Below are 19,171 nucleotides of genomic sequence, written 5' to 3' on the forward strand. Positions count from 1 at the left end.
TCACTCTGCAGCCCAGACTCTTGGAAGTCAAAGTCCTCTGGCCTCTAGACTGCTGTGTTTGAGGGACGAGGGAACTTCAAGTCCCCCTACTTCTCCACCATGTTGGATTTCACACACCAGCTCCCACCACGACTCTTCTTGGGCAGCAGACAGCCTCGTTGGGAGCCATGCTCTCAAGTCTCCAGCTCAACCACTCCACCTACATCAGAACAGGAGCCCCCTACTTACATAAATCTCAAGTAAATCTTACCTGCGGCAGTGAGGAGCCTCACAGGCCTGCAGCCTGGCTGCAGGGCAGAACCAGCCAATTAGTTTTTAAAGTTCCCATAGATCTTTGTAGCCTAGGGATCAAGTGTAAGTTTACATCAGATAACAAAAATAATAGTTTTTCACTCTTTTCAGTAAAAGAATTTTTTTCATATACCATCAGCATATTAGGGGTTTTATTCAGTCTGAAAGCAGTCTTAGTCACTCAAAAAAGTTTTGTTCATAGTCTCTTGGCTTAAGTTTTTTAAAAAGTTGATTACTTGAAATCATTTAAGAAATGTTTGCACTCCAGGGAGAGGGGTTCAGAATGGCAGCATAAGAAGTTCATTCTGTATAAACGGATGGGCCTTGAGGGTATTAAACTAAGTGAAATAAGTCAGATGGAGGACAAATACCACATGATTTCATTAATGTATGGAGTCTAAAAAAAACCCAAATAAAAGACAAATAATATAAAAACAAACTCAGATACAGAGAACTGCTTGATGATTACCAGAGGGGAACTGTGTTGAGGGTGGGCAAAATGGGTAAAGGGGGTATATTTATGGTAATAGATGGTAACTAGACTTTTTGTGGTGATCACTTTGTAGTGTATACAGGTATTGAATTTTAATGCTGTACACCTGAAACTTATGTTCTTTACAAATTTTACTCCAATAATAAAAAAATATGCTTGCATTCCCATCAGTTGTCAGTAGATGACAGCATAGGACATTAGTCACATTCCAGTAGAGAGAGAGTCATTATATATGAACATACACCGGCTGATTTTGTTGATATGTTTCCAGCCTGTCTGTGTGTGAAATTAAGCTACAAATCAATGACAATGAGACAACTTTTTAATTCTACTCCTGAAACTAATATAACACTCTATGTTAACTAACTAGAATTTAAATAAAAACTTGAAAAAAATATAGTGGACTGCTTAAGGAAATATAAAAGCACACAAAAATACTAATTCAAAGGGATACATGAACTTCAATGCTTACAGCAACATTATTTCCAAGAGTCAAATTATGGAAACAGCCCGAGTGTTCAGGAACTGATGAATGGATAAAGAAGTTGTTGTCTATATACACAGTGGAATATTACTCAACTGTAAAAAAGAATGACATTTTCCCATTTGCAGTGACATGGATGGAGTGAGAGACTATTATACTAAGTGAAAGTCAGAGAGAGACAAATACCATATGGTGTCACACATATATGAAATTTAAGAGACAAAAGAGTAAAGGTGGGGAGAGAGAGCGAAAAAAAAACCCAAGAAACAGACTCTTAACTATAGACAACAAAATGATGGTTACCAGTGGGGAGGTGGTGTAGGGATGGGTGAAATAGGTGATGGGGATTAAGGTGCACACTTATGTTGAGGACTGGGTGTTGTATGGAAGTGCAGCATCACCATATTGTACACCTGAAACTAATATTACACTGTATGTTAGTCAACTGGAATTTAATTCAAACTTAAAAAAAATAAAAAGTATAAACATTTCAAAATTAAGCAACATATTGCAAATGACCACTAGTTCAAAGAAGAACTCACAGTGAAAGTAGAAACTATTTTAAGTTTAATAATAAAAACAATTTCGAAATTTGGGAGACACATTTAAGCATAGTTTAGGAGGAAAATGTAAAGCTTTAAACATACCTGTTTTAAGAGAAGAAAGTGAAGTCTACAATTCCACATTCAGAAAAGGAGAAAGAAAGCCAATTAAATCTAAAGAAAAATAGAAGAAAGGCAATGATAAAGAGCAACAATCAGTGAACAGAAAACAGACACATAATAGAGAAAATAGACAAAGCCAGAAGTTTAATAAAACAATGACTCTTCTAGCAAGACTTATTAAGGGAAAAAAAAGAGAAAAACAATTTTTCACTATCTGGAGCAAAAAAGTGACATCTCTAACAGGAGGTATATGCTTTGGAGGGGCATGAGTTTTGAAAACCAGGATGATTCTTAACTCAATGTGAGTCTTATTTTTTCACACATGAGCTGATACCTGGGGAGACAGAGAAACTAGCTCCTGTATGGTTGTGTGGACTGCTGCAAGAACTACGGCTAACTTTCCTCCTGCAGAAGAAGTGTATTGACAGCTGTTTCACTATTCCTATATCATTTTGGGTTTTTGTTTGTTTTTTAATATAATTTATTGTCAAATTAGCTAACATACAGTGTATACAGTGTGCTCTTGGCTCTGGGGGTAGATTCCTGTGATTCATCACTCACATACAACACCCAGTGCTCCTCCCAACAAGTGCTTTCCTCAATACCCATCAACCATTCCTCCCCCACCCTGTGTCCCCCCATCAACCCTCAGTTTGTTCTTTGCATTTAGAGTTCCTCACGGTTTGCCTCCCTCTCTGTTTGTAACTATTTTTCCCCTTCCCTTCCCCCATGGTCTTCTGTTAAATTTCTCAAGTTCCACATATGAGTGAAATCATATATTTGTCTTTCTTTGACTTATTTCACTTAGCATAATACATTCTAGTTCCATCCACATTATTGCAAATGGCAAGATTTCATTCTTTTTGATCACCGAATAGTATTCCCTTGTATACATATACCACATCTTCTTTATCCATTCATTAGTTGATGGACATTTGGGCTCTTTTCACAATTTAGTTATTGTTGAAAGCACTGCTATAAACATTGGGGTTAATGTGCCCATATGAATCAGCACTCCTGTATCCTTTGGATAAATTCCTAGTAGTGCTATTTCTGAGTTCTAGGGTAGTTCTATTTTTAATTTTTTGAGGAACCTCCACACTGTTTTCCAGAGCAGCCACACCAGTTTGCATTCCCACCAACTGTGCAAGAGGGTTACTGTTTCTCCACTTCTATATCATTTTGAATAGATCCCTGCTAAGGAAATGTAGCCTCTGTTGTGTGTTGGCAAGACATGAAACTTATAAGGCTGAGGCTCATAGGGAAAAAATGGTTTACCAAAATTCCCAATATGTATGGGAATGGGCAGAGGCTACTAGTATGAGCCACAAAGGGTTCCCAGTGGCCTGCTCGGCAAAGGACCTCAGCAGGTTGTGTTGCTGAAGAAACCAATGTCTAGCACAGCTACCTCAAACACCCCCACCATTTTTGACTCAGAGTTTTCACCCCATAGATTTTTGCATTTGCAAATTCTAGCTGCCCAAATCCCTCTTGGATCCCTTCCCCCATTCCCACTAGATCCCATGAACCACACTGGTAGCCCATAGTCTCTGTGATGGCAAGATGTCAGCCTAGACCATGACAGCTGACCCTACCACCATGGGCACATTTGAGACTAGCCCTTCCAGTTGTGCAACTATACAGCTATACATGTCACTCGCCTGACTGCCATCACCAGACTATATTGCCATGTGCATACCCATGGCAAGACCCTGGATCCACAGGAGCAAATGCCAACAGCCACGGCCTACATAGCTGTTTGTGGACCCAGACTGGTCCCATCTCCTGTCACTGGCCTGTATTGCTGTGCTCAAATACAGCTAACCCATGCAGCTGTGCACCTGCACTAATCCAACTTGACTCCAATTACCAACTTCCACTGCCACATGCACACCTGTGGCAAGACCCAGTAGCCACAGAAGTGCACACCCACAGCCAGAGCCCCCATAGCTGCAAGTGTGACTGAAGTTGACCTCAGCCCTTGCTCCTTGCCCAACACCTTGCCAATTCATGTATGTCTGCAACTACTCCTGCCACTACACAGCTGAGTGTGTGCATAAGACAACTCCAACTATAACCCCCACCTGCTATGGCCTATAGCAGCTAGATCAGGAGGCAACACTAAGGATACAAGCAACACTTGTAGCTACTGCAGACCCCCCCACAGAACTTATGAAGAACCACGTATTTGTTGATGTTGTGGATTCCAGCAGCCTGAGTCAATGAGACATCACATCTACCCCAGTCTAGGAGCCAGCACACACTTCTGCATGTGGCACCCTCTATCACTACCTGGGGTCACTACCTACAGCACTCTCTATTGTGCCCCCACCCACAGGTGAAGGTCTTTCTTTACTGAAGTCAGTCCCTAAAGTATGGTAGAGGTGAATGCTTCTTCAAATATGTGGAGGTATGTAAAGATATGTAAAGATAAAGGCATTACAAAAGTCAGGGAAACACACCATCCCTAAAAGAACACAGTCAACTTCTAGTAACTGACCCCAAAGAAATAGAAATACATAAATTGCCTGACAAACAATTCAAAATAATTATTTTAATTTTTTTTTTAATCTTTGAAGGAGAGAGGGACAGAGCATGAGCGGGGGAGGAGCAGAAAGAGAGGGAGACACAGAATTTGAAGCCGGCTCCAGGTTCTAAGCTGTCAGCACAGAGCCTGATGTGGGGCTCGAACCCACAAACCATGAGATCATGACCTGAGCCAAAGTCAGACGCTCAACCGACTGAGCCACCCAGGCGCCCCTCAAAATAATTTTTTTAAAGATGATCAGAGGGCTACAAAAGAACATAGATATACAACTTAACTATATCAGGAAAACAATAAAAGAGCAAAATGAGATAGAAAACAAACAATAAAAAGCAAAAAGAGAACATAAAAAAAGAACCAAACAGAATTCTAGAAGTGAAGAATACAAAGACTGAACTAAAGAGTTTAATAGAGAGCTTCAACAGCAAACTGGACCAAACAGAAGAATCAGTGAACTAGAAAACATTTGAAACTATCCAGTCAGAAGCAAAAACAGTTTAAAAAGTGAAAAGAAGTGAAGAAAGCCTATGGGACTTATGGATGTTGTTAAGGGAAACTGCATTATTGGAGTCTCAGAAGGGGAAGAGTGGAAGAAATGAGCAAAAGGCTTATTTAAATAAGAGCTGAGAATTTCCCAAAAGTGGTGAGAAATTTGGCCATTCAAATTCATGAAGCTTATAGGTTCCCAAATTCAATCAAAGAGATCTTCTCCAACACACATTATAATACAACTGTCAAAAATCAAAGAGGGGCACCTGTGTGGCTTATTTGGTTAAGCGTCTGATTCTTGATTTGAGCTCAGATCGTGATCTCACAGTTTCATGAGTTTGAGCCCTACATCAGGCTCTGTGCTGGCAGTGAGGAGCCTAGTTGGGATTCTTTCTCTACATTTTTCTCTGCCTCTCCCTCAATCATGCTGTCTCTGTCTCTCTCAAAACAAAAACAAAAAACAAATAAACTTTAAAAAAATCAAAGACAAAGAGAATATTGAAGGTAGCAAGAGAAAAGATTGTCACTTACAAGAGAACTCCCATAAAGCTACTAGTGGAATTCTCAGCAGAAATCATACAGGCCAGAAGAGAATGGGAGGATATATTTAAACTGATAATTAATTAATTAAAAAAAACTGCCAACCAAGAATATTTTATTTAGGAAAGATATCAGAAATAAAAGAAAATAAAGACTATCCAGAAAACAAAAGTTAAAGGAGTTATCACCACCAGATCCACATTTCAGGAAATGCTGAAAGAAGTCCTTTAACCTGAAATGATCGGAAGCTATCAGTAACATAAAAACATGAAACTATAAAACACACTGATGAGGGTAAGTATATAGTCAAAATGGGAATACTCCAATGCTATAATATGACGATATGTTAATCACTTAACTCTAGTACACTTCACTAAAGTACAAAAGTACTGAAACAGCTATAGCTACAATTTTTAATGGATACACAATATAAGAAGATGCAAACTGTGATATCAAAAACAAAAACACTGGGAGAAGGAGAGAAGGGTAGAGTTTTTGTATGTGATTGAAGTTAACTTGCTATCAACTTAAACTGTTATAACTATAAATGTTTATGTAAGACTCAGGTAACCACACAGGAAAAAAATCTATTATAGATACAAGATAAAGAGAAGGGAATCAAAGCATACCACTATGGGGGTGCTCGGTGGCTCAGTGGGGTAAGCACCTAACTCCTGATTTTGGCTCAGGTCATGATTTCATAGTTTGTGGGATCAAGCTCCATGTTGGGCTCTGTGCTGACAGTGCAGATTGTCTCCCTCTCTGCCCCTTCCCTGTGCACACACTCTCTCTCTCAAGATAAATAAATAAACTTAAAAAAAAGGATACCACTATGAAAAATCATCAGTGCAAATAGAAAGAAAATGAGACAGGATGATAGGAACAAAAGAACTACAGACAGCCAGAAAACAGTAAGTTGGTATTAGAAAGAGCTTCACTATCAAAAATTACTGTAAGTGTAAATGGGTTAACTTCTCCAATCAAAGTTAAAGAGTAGCTCAGTGGATTTAAAAAACAATACCCAACAGTATCCTGAAAACAAGAGACTCACTTAATTTTAAGGACACAATAGGCTCATAATGAAGGATTGGAAAAAAGTATTCTATACAAATGCAAACCAAAACAGAGCAGCCATAGTTATACTTCTATCAGACAAAATAGATTTTAAATGAGAATCTGTAATAGGTGACAAGGTATCTCATTATATAATGATAAAGATGTCAATTCACCAAGAGATTATATTGATTGTACATATACATGCGCCCAACATCAGAGAATCTAAATATATTAAGTAACAACTTACATCGGAAGAGAAATAAACAATAACATGAGAATAGTAGAGGACTTCAATACTTCACTTTCAACAATGGATAGGTCATCCAGACAGAATATCAATAAGGAAGTGTTAGATTTGACCTATACTTTAGATGAACTGGACCTAACAGATTTAGACAGAGCATTAAGTGCACAAAGAATATTCTCAAGAGTAGATCATGTGTTAGGATCATGTGTTAGGTCAAAACACAAGTTTCAGAAAATTTAAAAAGATTGAGTGTCTCTTCTGACCACAACCTAAAAAAATCGCAAATATGTAGAAATTAAACAATATGCTCCTGAACAACAGATCAAAGCAATCAAAAGTAAAACCAAACAATATCTTGAGGCAAAGGAAAAAGAAAATAAAACATAACAAAACTTAAGGCATGCAGCAAAAGCAGTTGTAAGAGGGAAAATTATAACAATAAATGCCTACATTTAAAAAAAGATCTCAAACAATCTAACTTTATACTGCAAGGAACTAGAAAAAGAACAAACTAAGCCCAAAATTAGAAGAAGGAAGAAAATAACAAAGCTCAGAGCAGAAATAAATGAAATAGAGAAAAGAAAATATAAAACAAAGGGTTGTTTCTTTTAAAAGATAAACAAAACTAAAAAACCTTTAACTAGACTTGGCAAGAAAAATAGAGGACTCAAATAAATAAAATTACAAATGAAAGAGTTGTTATAATAAATACCACAGAAATACAAAGGTTGATAATAGACTATTATGAACAATTATATATTAACAAATTGGACAAACTACAAGAAATGAATGAATTTCTAGAAACATAAACCTACCAGAATCATGAGGAAATAGGAAATATAAACTGACAAATAATGAGTTAGAATATTGAATCAGTAATAAAAAACAACCCAACAAAGTAAAACCCAAGACCAGATGGCTTCCCTTGTGAAGTCTACCAACTATTCAAAGAATTAACACTGACCCTTCTCAAACTTTTCCAAAACTTGAAAAAGAGAAGACACTCCCAAATTTATTTTACAAGGCTAATACTACTCTGAAACCAAAGGCAGATAAAGACACTACAATAATATAAAAATCCCTTACAGATCAATATCCTTGATGAACATCAATGAGAAAATTATCAACAAAATATTATCACATTGATTTCAACAGCACATCTAAATATTCCCACACCATGATCAGGTGGGATTTATTACTGGGTTTCAAGGGTGGCTCAACAAATGTAAATCAATTAATCTAATATACAATATAAATGGAAGATAAAAATCATATGATTACCTTAGTAGATGCAGAAAAAGTATTTGACAAAATACAACATCAGTTGATGATAAAAATCCTAAGCAAATTAGGTACAGAAGGAAAATACCTTATAAGGACAACTATATATGACAAACCCACAGCTAACATTATACTCAACAGTGTAAGGTTGAAAGCTTTTCTTCTAAGATCAGGAACAAGACAAGGACACCTACTCTCATCACCCCTATTTAACATAGCACTTGAAGTTCTAGCCAGAGCAGTAATCAGGAAGAAGAGGAGAAGGAAGAGGGGGAGCAGAGGGAAGAGGAGGGAAAGGAGGGGAAGAGGAGGGGAAGGAGGAGGAGGGGGAAGAGGAGGGGGAAGGAGGAGGAGGAGAAATAAAAGGCATACAAATCATAAAGAAGTGCACCTGTCTTTGTTTGCAGATGATATGATCTTATATGTGGAAAATCCTAAAGACTACCAAAACACTTTTATTTTTTTTGAAATTTATTGTCAAATTGGTTTCCATACAACAGCCAGTGCTCATCCCAAAAGGTGCCCTCCTCCATACCCATCACCCACCCACCCCCTCCCTCCCACCCCCCATCAACCCTCAGTTTGTTCTCAGTTTTTAAGAGTCTCTTATGCTTTGGCTCTCTCCCACTCTAACCTCTTTTTTTTTTTTCCTTCTCCTCCCCCATGGGTTTCTGTTAAGTTTCTTAGGATCCACATAAAAGTGAAAACATATGGTATCTGTCTTTCTCTGTATGGCTTATTTCACTTAGCATCACACTCTCCAGTTCCATCCACGTTGCTACAAAGGGCCATATTTCATTCTTTCTCATTGCCACATAGTACTCCATTGTGTATATAAACCACAATTTCTTTATCCATTCATCAGTTGATGGACATTTAGGCTCTTTCCATAATTTGGCTATTGTTGAGAGTGCTGCTATAAACATTGGGGTACAAGTGCCCCTATGCATCAGTACTCCTGTATCCCTTGGGTAAATTCCTAGCAGTACTACTGCTGGGTCATAGGGTAGGTCTATTTTTAATTTTTTGAGGAACCTCCACACTGTTTTCCAGAGTGGCTGCACCAATATGCATTCCCACCAACAGTGCAAGAGGGTTCCTGTTTCTCCACATCCTCTCCAGCATCTATAGTCTCCTGATTTGTTCATTTTGGCCACTCTGACTGGCATGAAGTGATATCTGAGTGTGGTTTTGATTTGTATTTCCCTGATGAGGAGCGACGTTGAGCATCTTTTCATGTGCCTGTTGGCCATCTGGATGTCTTCTTTAGAGAAGTGTCTATTCATGTCTTCTGCCCATTTCTTCACTGGGTTATTTGTTTTTCAGGTGTGGAGTTTGGTGATCTCTTTATAGATTTTGGATACTAGCCCTTTGTCCAATATGTCATTTGCAAATATCTTTTCCCATTCTGTTGGTTGCCTTTCAGTTTTGTTGGTTGTTTCCTTTGCAGTGCAGACGCTTTTTATCTTCATGAGGTCCCAGTAGTTCATTTTTGCTTTTAATTCCCTTGCCTTTGGGGATGTGTCAAGTAAGAAATTGCGACGACTGAGGTCAGAGAGGTCTTTTCCTGCTTTCTTCTCTAGGGTTTTGATGGTTTCCTGTCTCACATTTCAGGTCGTTTATCCATTTTGAGTTTATTGTTGTGAATGGTGTGAGAAAGTGGTCTAGTTTCAACCTTCTGCATGTTGCTGTCCAGTTCTCCCAGCACCATTTGTTAAAGAGACTTTCTTTTTTCCATTGGATGTTCTTTCCTGCTTTGACAAAGATTAGTTGGCCATACGTTTGTGGGTCTAGTTCTGGGGTTTCTAATCTCTTCCATTGGTCTATGTGTCTGTTTTTGTGCCAATACCATCCCGTCTTGATGATTACAGCTTTGTAGTAGAGGCTAAAGTCTGGGATTGTGATGCCTCCTGCTTTCCACCAAAACACTTTTAGAACAAATAAATTCAATAATGTAGCAGGGTACAAAATTAACCTAGAGAAATAACTTGAGTTTCTATACACTAACAACAAAATGTCTGAAAAATAAATTAAGAAAGCAATATCATTTACCACAGCATCAACAACAATAAATTATTTAGGAATAAATTTAAACAAGGAGGTAAAACATCTATGTGCAGAAAACTATAGGACATTGATAAAGGAAATTGAAGACAACACAAATAAATGGAAAGATAGTCTATGTTCATGGACAAAAAGAGTCAATATTGTTTAAATGTCCATATTACCTACAGCTATCTAGATTCAATGCAATTCCTACCAAAAGTCTAATGGCATTTTTTACAAAAATAGAAAAAACAATTCTAAAATTTGTAGGGGAATCACAGAAGACCCTGAAGGGTCAAAACAATCCCAAGAAAGAAAAGAAAAGCTAGTCAGTACACTTCATCATTTGAAACTATGGTAAAAGCTATAGTAATCAAAACAGTATAGTACTGGCAAAAAAATAGCACATAGACAAATGAAACAAAATAGCACAGAAATAAACCCTCTTATATATGTACATACACAATCAACTAGTATTTGATAAGGAAGCTTAGAATATGCAACTGGGAAAGGATAGTCTATTCAAGAAATGGTTTTGGAAAACTGGAAAACCACATGTGGAAGAATAAAATTAGATCAATATTTTAAAGCACTTACAAAAATTAACTCAAAGTAGATTATAAACTTAAACATAAGACTTGAAACCACAAAACTCCTAGAATATAGGAGAAAACTCCTTGAAAATAGTCTTGGCAATGAGTTTTTGAACATGACATCAAAAGTAAAGCAATAAAAGCAAAAATTAACAACTGGGATTATATCAAGCTAAAATGCTTCTGCACAACAAAGGAAACAATCACAAAAATGAAAAGGCAATCCATGCAATGAGAGAAAATAACTGCAAATTATATATCTGTTAAAGGGCTAATATCCATGATAGGCAAAGAACTCATACAACTCAATAGCTGAAACCAACACTCAAATGGTCAAATGACCTGAAAAGACATTTTTGAGAAGACGACATAGAAATGGCTAACAGGATATTGGCCTGTAATTCTGCTTTTAAGTGGGGTCTTTGTCTGGTTTTGGAATCAAGGTAATGCTGGCTTCATAGATGAGTTTAGCAGTTTTCTTACATTTCTATTTTTTCAAACAGTTTCAAGGGGAATAGGTATTAACTCTTCTTTAAGTGTCTGGTAAAATTCCCCTGGGAAGTCATCTGGCCTTGAACTTTTGTTCATTCAGAGATTTTTTATTACTGATTCAATTTCTTTGCTGGTTATGAGTCTGTTCAAATTTTCTATTTCTTTCTGTTTCAGTTTTGGTATTTTGGGAGTTTCTAGGAATTTGTCCAATTCTTGCAGATTGCCAAGTTTGTTGGCATTTAATTTTTCATAATATTCTCATTGTTTGTATTTCTGTGAGTTTGTTATTTCTCCCCTCATTTGTGATTTTATTTGGGTACTTTTCTTTTTGTTAAATCTGGTTAGGGGGTTATCAATTTTATTATTTTTTTTCAAAGAACCAGCTCCTGGATTCCTAGATCTGTTCTACTGTATTTTCACTTCTATATCATTTTTCTCTAATCTTTATTATTTCCTTTCCTCTGCTGCTTTAGGTTTCATTTGTTCTTTTTCCAGCTCCTTTAGGTGTAAGTTTACATGCTTATTTGAGACATTCTTGCTTCTTGAGATAGGCTTGTATTGCTATATACTTCTCCCTTAAGACCACTTTTGCTGCATTCCAAATGTTTTGGGCTGTCGTGTTTTCCTTTCATTTGTTTCTATGTATTTTTTAAAATTTCTTCTCTGATTTCCTGGTTGACCCATTCATTCTTTAGTTGGATGTTCTTTAACCTCCGTGTATTTGTGGTCTTTCCAATTTTTTTTTCTTGTGGTTAACTTAATTTCACAGTGTTGTAGTCAGAAAATATGCATGGTATGATATCAATCTTTTTGTATTTGTGGAGGCCTTATTTGTTACCTTAGTATGTGATCTATTCTGAAGAAAGTTCCATGTGCTTTGAAAAGAATGTGTATTCTGCTGCTTTAGGATGAAATGTTCTGAATATATCTGTTAAGTCTATCCGGTACAGTGTGTCATTCAAATCCATTGTTTCCCTGTTGTTTTTCTGCTTAATCTATCCATTGCACTAAGTGTGGTGTTGAAGTCCCCTACTATTATTGTAATATTATCAGAGTTACTTTGTTTGTTGTTAATTGTTTCATACATTTGGTTGTTTCCAAGTTGGCATAAATGTTTATGATTATTAGATCTTGTTGGATAGTCCCCTTTATTATGATATAGTGCCATTCTTCATCTCTGTTACAGTCTTTGGTTTAAAATCTATGCTGTCTGATATAAGTATTGCTACTCTGGCTTTCTTTTGATGTCCATTTCCATGATAAATGTTTCTCTACCCATCACTTTCAATCTTCAGGTCTCTTTAGGTCTGAAATAAATATCTTAGAGGCAGTGCATAGATGAATCTGTTTTTTCTTTTTATCATTCTGACACCCTATGCCTTTTTATTGTTTAGTCCATTTATATTCAGAGTAATTATTGATACATATTTAGTATCATTTTATTACTTGCTTTGCCATGGTTTTTAGAGGTTTTCTCTGTTCCTTTCTCATCTTTGTCGATTTTGGTCTTTCTGTCCCGCTCAGAGAGTCCCTTTAACATTTCTTGCCAGACTGGTTTACTAGTCATGAACTCCTTTCGTTTTTACTTGTCTGGGAAACTCTGTCTCGCCTTCTATTCTAAATGATAGTCTTGCTGGATAGAGTATTCTTGGCTGCAGATTTTTTCCCATTTGGCATGTTGAACATACTATGCCACTACCCTCTGGCTTGCCAAGTTTCTGTGGAGACATCTGCTGCTAACCTTATTGGTGTTCCCTTGTAATTTAGGGACTTCTTCAGTTTTTCTGATTTTAGGATTTTTTCTTCATCTATTTTGCAAATTTTACTACAATATGTCTTGGTGTTTGCCTGTTTTTGTTTATTTTAATGGGAGTTATCTGTTTCCTGGATTTGGATATCCATTTCCTTCCCCAGATTAGGGAAGTTTTCAGATAAATTTCCCCAAATAAACCTTTTGCCCCTCTTTCCTTTCTTCTTCTGGGACTCCTATAATATGAATGTTAGTATGTTTGATGGAGTCACTGAGTTGTCTCTCTTCTTTCATGACCCAAGATTTTTCTTTGCTCTTTTGTTCATCTTCATTTGTGCCCATAATTCTATGCTCTATATCACTTACTTGTTCCTCTGCTTTTCCTTCCTTGTGGCCATTAATCTGCTTCATTTCAAATCTTGGTTACTACATTTTTCATTTTGGCCTGATTGGTTTTTAGCTCTTTTATCCCTGTGGTAAGGGTCTCCCTCATGTCTCCTATGCTTTTCTCAAGCTCAGCTAGTATCCTTATAATTGTTGCTTTAAATTCTGGATCAGGCATATTAATTATATCTTTTTTGATCCAATCCCTGGCTGTGACCTTTTCTTGTTCTTTCTTTTGGGATGAATTCCTCCATCTAGGCATTTCATCTAGGCATCTGTCTTCTATATGTTAGAAAAGCCTGTTATGTTTCCTGCTCTTGAGAGTAATGGTCTTATGAAGAAGAGGTCATATAATGTCCAGTGCCTGGCACTTTGGGGAGTGTCTCTGGTGTGTGCTGCAAGTACTCTGCTGCTGGTTTCAGCTGCTCTATCCACCAGGTCAGTCTTCTGCAGAGTTTCTCCTTGCCAACAGTGTGGAGTGTTTGTACTTTGGCCAGATCATGCCGAGTTTTAACTATACGTGCTCTAGTCTGCTTGCTAAAAGAGACCCAGTGGTATTTACACTAGAACTGAAGCTTTGCAGAACTCAATGGTAGTAGATGTGGTGCATGCAGGGGTTTGTGCTGGTCTTCTGGGGGAGAGGCCTTCTATGCTGGTCCTAAGGCACACTTGGCTGAGCAACGCAGTACCAGCAGAGCACAGGGAGGGCAAGACTTGGTATAAGCAAGTGAGGCAGCCAGTGTTGGCTTTGTGCTGTTGACTGAAGTTGGTTTATGCTGAGGGGTGGGGAAGATAAATGGTGCCAGCCTGCCCCTTTGTCCCTGGAGATGGTAGTCCATCCTTGCTGAATTCAGGAGAATTCAAAAGTTCCAGCCAAAAGTTCCTTACCCAGCAAGGCTGCCATCCAGAATAGGAGAGATAAGGAGATACTCTATGTAGAAAACCCAAAAGACTCCACCAAAAAGTTGCGAGAACTGATACAGAAATTCAGCAAAGTTACAGGATATAAAATCAATGTACAGAAATCAGCTGCATTTCTATACACCAATAATGAAGAAGCAGAAAGATAAATGAAAGAATCAATCCCATTTACAATTGTACCCAAACACATAAGATACTTAGGAATAAACCTAACCAAAAGATCTGTATGTGGAAAAATATAGAATGCTTATAAAAGAAATTGAAGAAGACACAAAGAAATGAAAAAACGCCACATGTTCATGGGTTGGAAGAACAAATATTGTTAAAATATCTATAGTAGCCACAGCAATCTACACATTCAATGCAATCCCAATGAAAATAACACCAGCATTCTTCACAGATCTAGAACAAACAATTCTAATATTTGTATGGAACCAAAGAAGACACTGAATGGCCAAAGAAACCTTGAAAAAGAAAAACTGAAGGCATCACAATTCTGGACTTCGAGTTGTATTACAGAGCTGGAATCATCAAAACACTATGGAACTGGCACAAAAACAGACACACAGATCAATGGAACAGAATAGGGATCCCAGAAATGGACCCACAAACCTATAGCCAATTAATCTTCAACAAAGCAGAAAAGAACATCCGATGGAAAAATGACAGTCTCTTCAGCAAATGGTGCAGGGAAAATTGGACAGCGACATGTAGAAGAATGAACCTGGACCACTTTCTTACACCATACAAAAAACAAACTCACAACGGATGAAAGATTTAAATGTGAGACAGGAAACCATCAAAATCATAGAGGAGAAAACAGGCAACCACCTCTTTGACCTTGGCTATAATGACTTCTTACCAGGCATGTTTCTGGAGGCAAGGGAAACAAAAGCAAAAAGGAACTATTGGGACCTCATCAAAATAAAAAGCTTCTGCACAGCAATGGAAATAATCAACAAAACTAAAAGTCAACCATCAGAATGGGAGAAGATATTTATAAAAGCCATATATGATAAAGGGTTAGTATCCAAAATATATAAAGAAATTATAAAACTCAACACCCCAAAAAATAAATATTCCAGCAAAGAAATGGGCAGAGACATGTATAGACACCTTTCCAAAGAAGTCATCCAGGTGGCTAACAGATACATAAAAAGATGTTCAATATCACTCATCGTCAGGTAAATACAAATCAAAACCACAATGAGGTACCACTTCACACCTGTCAGAATGGCTAAAATTAACAACTCAGGAAACAGATGTTCATGAGGACGTGGAGAAAGGGGAACACTTTTGCACTGGTGGTGGGAATGCAAACTGGCGCAGCCACCTTTGGAAACAATATGGAAATTCCTCCAAAAAGTCAGAACTACCCTACAACCAAGCAATTGCACTGCTAGGTATTTATCCAAGGATACAAAAATGCTGATTCAAAGGGGCACAGGCACACCAATGTTTATAGCAGTGCTATAAACAATAACCAAATTACAGAAAGGGCCCAAATGTCCATCAACTGATGAATATATAAAGAAGATGTGGTATGTGTGTGTGTACACATACACATACACACACACACACACACACACACACACACACACACACACACACACACAATGAAATATTACTCAGCAATCAAAAAGAATTGTATCTTGTCATATGCAACAATGTTGTTGGAACTAGAGTGAATTATGCTAAGCGAAATAAGTCAATCAAAGAAAGACAAATATCATATGGTTTCACCCATATGTGGATTAAGAAACAAAACAGATGAACTTAGGGGGTGGGAAGGAAAAATAAAATAAGATAAAAACAGAGAGGGAGGCAAACAAGAGAGTCTTGAATATAGAGGACAAATTGAGGGTTGCTGGTGGGGAGGTGGGTGGGTGGATGGGCTAAATGGGCAATGGGCATTAAGTAGGGCGTTTGTTGTGATGAGCACTGGGTGTTAGATGTAAGTTACAAACTAGACTATGTTACATTTTATTTACTGTTAAATAGGGAACCGCAAGATCATGACCTGAGCCGAAGTCAGACACCTAACCAACTGAGCCACCCAGGTGCCCCTGCAGGTTTTTTTTTTTTAATGTTTTTTTATTTATTTTTGAGACAGAGAGAGACAGAGCATAAGCAGGGGAGGGGCAGAGATGGAGGGAGACACAGAATCTAAAGCAGGCTCCAGGATCTCAGCTGTCAGCAGAGAGTCAGATGCGGGGCTCAAACTCACAGACTGTAAGATCATGACCTGAGCTGAAGTCGGACACCTAACCAACTGAGCCACCCAGGCGCCCCAGTTCTCTTTTTCAGTAAAGTCTCCACGTGGTTTTGGAATCAAGACAATGCTGGCCTCATAGAATGAGTTTGGAAAATTTCCTTCCATTTCTATTTTTTTGGAACAGTTTGAGAAAAATAGGTATTAACTCTTCTTTAAACATTTGGTAGAATTCCCCTACGAAGCCATCTGGTCATGAACTTTTGTTTGCTGGTGGATTTTTTGTTACTGATTCAATTTCTTTGCTGGTTATGGGTCTGTTCAAATTTTCTATTTCCTTCTGTTTCAGTTTTGGTAATTTGCATATTTCTAGGAATTTGTCCATTTTTTCTAGATTTTCCAGCTTGTTGGCATATAATTTTTCATAATATTCTCTTATAATTGTTTGTATTTTTGTGACATTATTTCTTCTCTCTCATTTGTGATTTTATTTATTTGGGTCTTTTTTCTTTTTGATAAGTCTGGGTAGGAATTTTCAATTTTATTCTTTTAAACAACAAGCTCTTAGTTTCATTGATCTGTTCTACTAGGTTATTTTTGTTTGTTTCTATATTGTTTATTGCTGGTCTAATCTTTGTTATTTCCCTTCTTCTACTGGCTTTAGGCTTTATTTGCTGTTCCTTTTCTTGTTCCTTTAGTTGTAAAGATAGGTTGTGTATTTAAGACTTTTCTTGCTTCTTGAGCTAAGCTTGTATTGCAATATACTTCCTTCTTAGGACTGCCTTTGCTGCATTCAAAAAATATTGGACTCTCATATTTCATTTTCATTCCCTTTCATGTACTTACCAATTTCTTCTTTAATTTCTTGGATAACCCATTCATTATTTAGTAGGAATTTCTTTAACCTCCATGTATTTCTGATCTTCCCTCATTTTTTCTTGTGGTTGACTCCAAGTTTCATAGTGTTCTGGTCTGAAAATACGCATGGTATGATCTCAATCGTTTTGTAGTTATTGAAAGCTGATTTGTGACCCATTATGTGATCTGGAAAATGTTCCATATGCACTCAAAAAAATGTGAATTCTGCTGCTTTAGGATGAAATGTTCTGAATATATCCATCCCATGGTTAAGTCCATCCAACCCAGTATGTTATTCAAAGCCATTGTTTCCTTGTTGATTTTCTGCTTAGATGATCTGTCCATTGCTGTACATGAGGTGTCAAAGTCCCCTACTATTATTGAATTATTTTCAATGAGTTTCTTTATGTTTGTGATATATATATATATATATATATATATATATATATATATATATATATTCGGGTGTCCCAATTTTGGGATATACACATACATATAAATTATATATATATATATATATATATATATATATATATATATATACACACACACACACACACACACACACACACACATATTCAATTGGTGTATATATATATTCGGGTGTTCCAATTTTGTGGTATAAATATGTACAATTGTTAGATCTTGATGGGTAGGCCCCTAAATTACGATATAATGCCCTCCTTCATCTCTTGCTAGTTTTTTTTTTAAGTTTATTTATTTATTTTGAGAGATACAGAGAAAGCATGGGTGGGGGAAGGGCAGAGAGAGAAAGAATCTTAAGCAGGCTCTGCACTGTCAGCATGGAGCCCAATGCAGGGCTCAAACTCACGAAACTGTGAGATCATGACCTGAGCCTAAACCAAGAGTCAGACACTTAATTGACTGAGCCAACCAGGTGCCACTTTTGTTACAGTCTTTGTTTTAAAGTACAGTTTTTCTGATGTAAGTATGGGTACTCCAGCTTTCTTTTGACATCTGTCAGCATGACAGATGATTATCCACTCCCTCACATTCCATCTGCAGGTGTCTTTAGGTCTAAAATGAGACTCTTGAAGGCAGCATATAGATGGATCTTGGTTTTTTAATCTATTCTCATACCTTCTATCTTTTGATTGGAGCATTTAGTCCCTTAACATCCAGAGTGATTATTGAAAGATATGAGTTTACTACCATTGTGTTACCTATAAAGTAGGTGTTTCTGGTGATGCTCTCTGTTCCCTTCTAGTCTTTGTTGCTTTTGGTATTTTCCCCCCACTCCAAGAGTCCCCCTTAAAAGTTTCTTTCAGGCAAGTTTCATGGTCATGAACTCCTTTAATTTTTGTTTGCCTTGGAAACTCTTTTTTTTTTTATTGTTTATTCATGTTTTTTTTTTTAATTTTTTTTTCAACGTTTTTATTTATTTTTGGGACAGAGAGAGACACAGCATGAACGGGGGAGGGGCAGAGAGAGAGGGAGACACAGAATCGGAAACCGGCTCCAGGCTCCGAGCCATCAGCCCAGAGCCTGATGCGGGGCTCGAACTCATGGACCGCGAGATCATGACCTGGCTGAAGTCGGACGCTTAACCGACTGCGCCACCCAGGCACCCCTGTTTATTCATGTTTTTGAGACAGAGATGCACACACAGAATCTGAAGCAGTCTCCAGGCTCTGAGCTGTCAGCACAGAGCCTAATGCACAGCTTGAACTCACAAGGAGCCATGAGATCATGACCTGAACTGAAGTCGGATGCTCAACTGACAGCCTCCAAGGTGCCCTGGGAAACTCTTTCTCTCTCCTTCTATTCTGAATGACAGCCTTACTAAAGAAATCTTGACTTGAT

The 19,171-nt window shown here is 37.4% G+C and overlaps 1 protein-coding gene and 1 non-coding gene across 3 annotated transcripts in view; both read right to left on the reverse strand.

Moving 5' to 3' along the window:
* Positions 1-428: 428 nt before the first annotated feature.
* LOC147578237 (uncharacterized) overlaps positions 429-19,171 on the reverse strand; it is an 85,675-nt gene continuing 66,932 nt past the window's right edge. For both annotated transcript variants that reach the window (XM_086717819.1, XM_086717818.1), the window contains 2 exons: positions 1,916-1,984; positions 429-1,687 (listed from right to left, as the gene is read on the reverse strand). In XM_086717819.1, the coding sequence (XP_086573945.1) occupies positions 1,941-1,984 (44 nt within the window). In that variant the 3' untranslated portion in view covers positions 429-1,687; positions 1,916-1,940. The remainder of the gene's footprint in view (positions 1,688-1,915; positions 1,985-19,171) is intronic.
* TRNAQ-UUG (transfer RNA glutamine (anticodon UUG)) lies at positions 4,605-4,689 on the reverse strand. The gene has a single exon. It is a non-coding gene; the product is annotated as a tRNA-Gln (tRNA).

The sequence above is a fragment of the Puma concolor genome, chromosome C1 (assembly GCF_028749965.1).
Source record: "Puma concolor isolate L17-30 chromosome C1, mPumCon1.1.hap2, whole genome shotgun sequence".
NCBI lineage: Eukaryota > Metazoa > Chordata > Mammalia > Carnivora > Felidae > Puma > Puma concolor.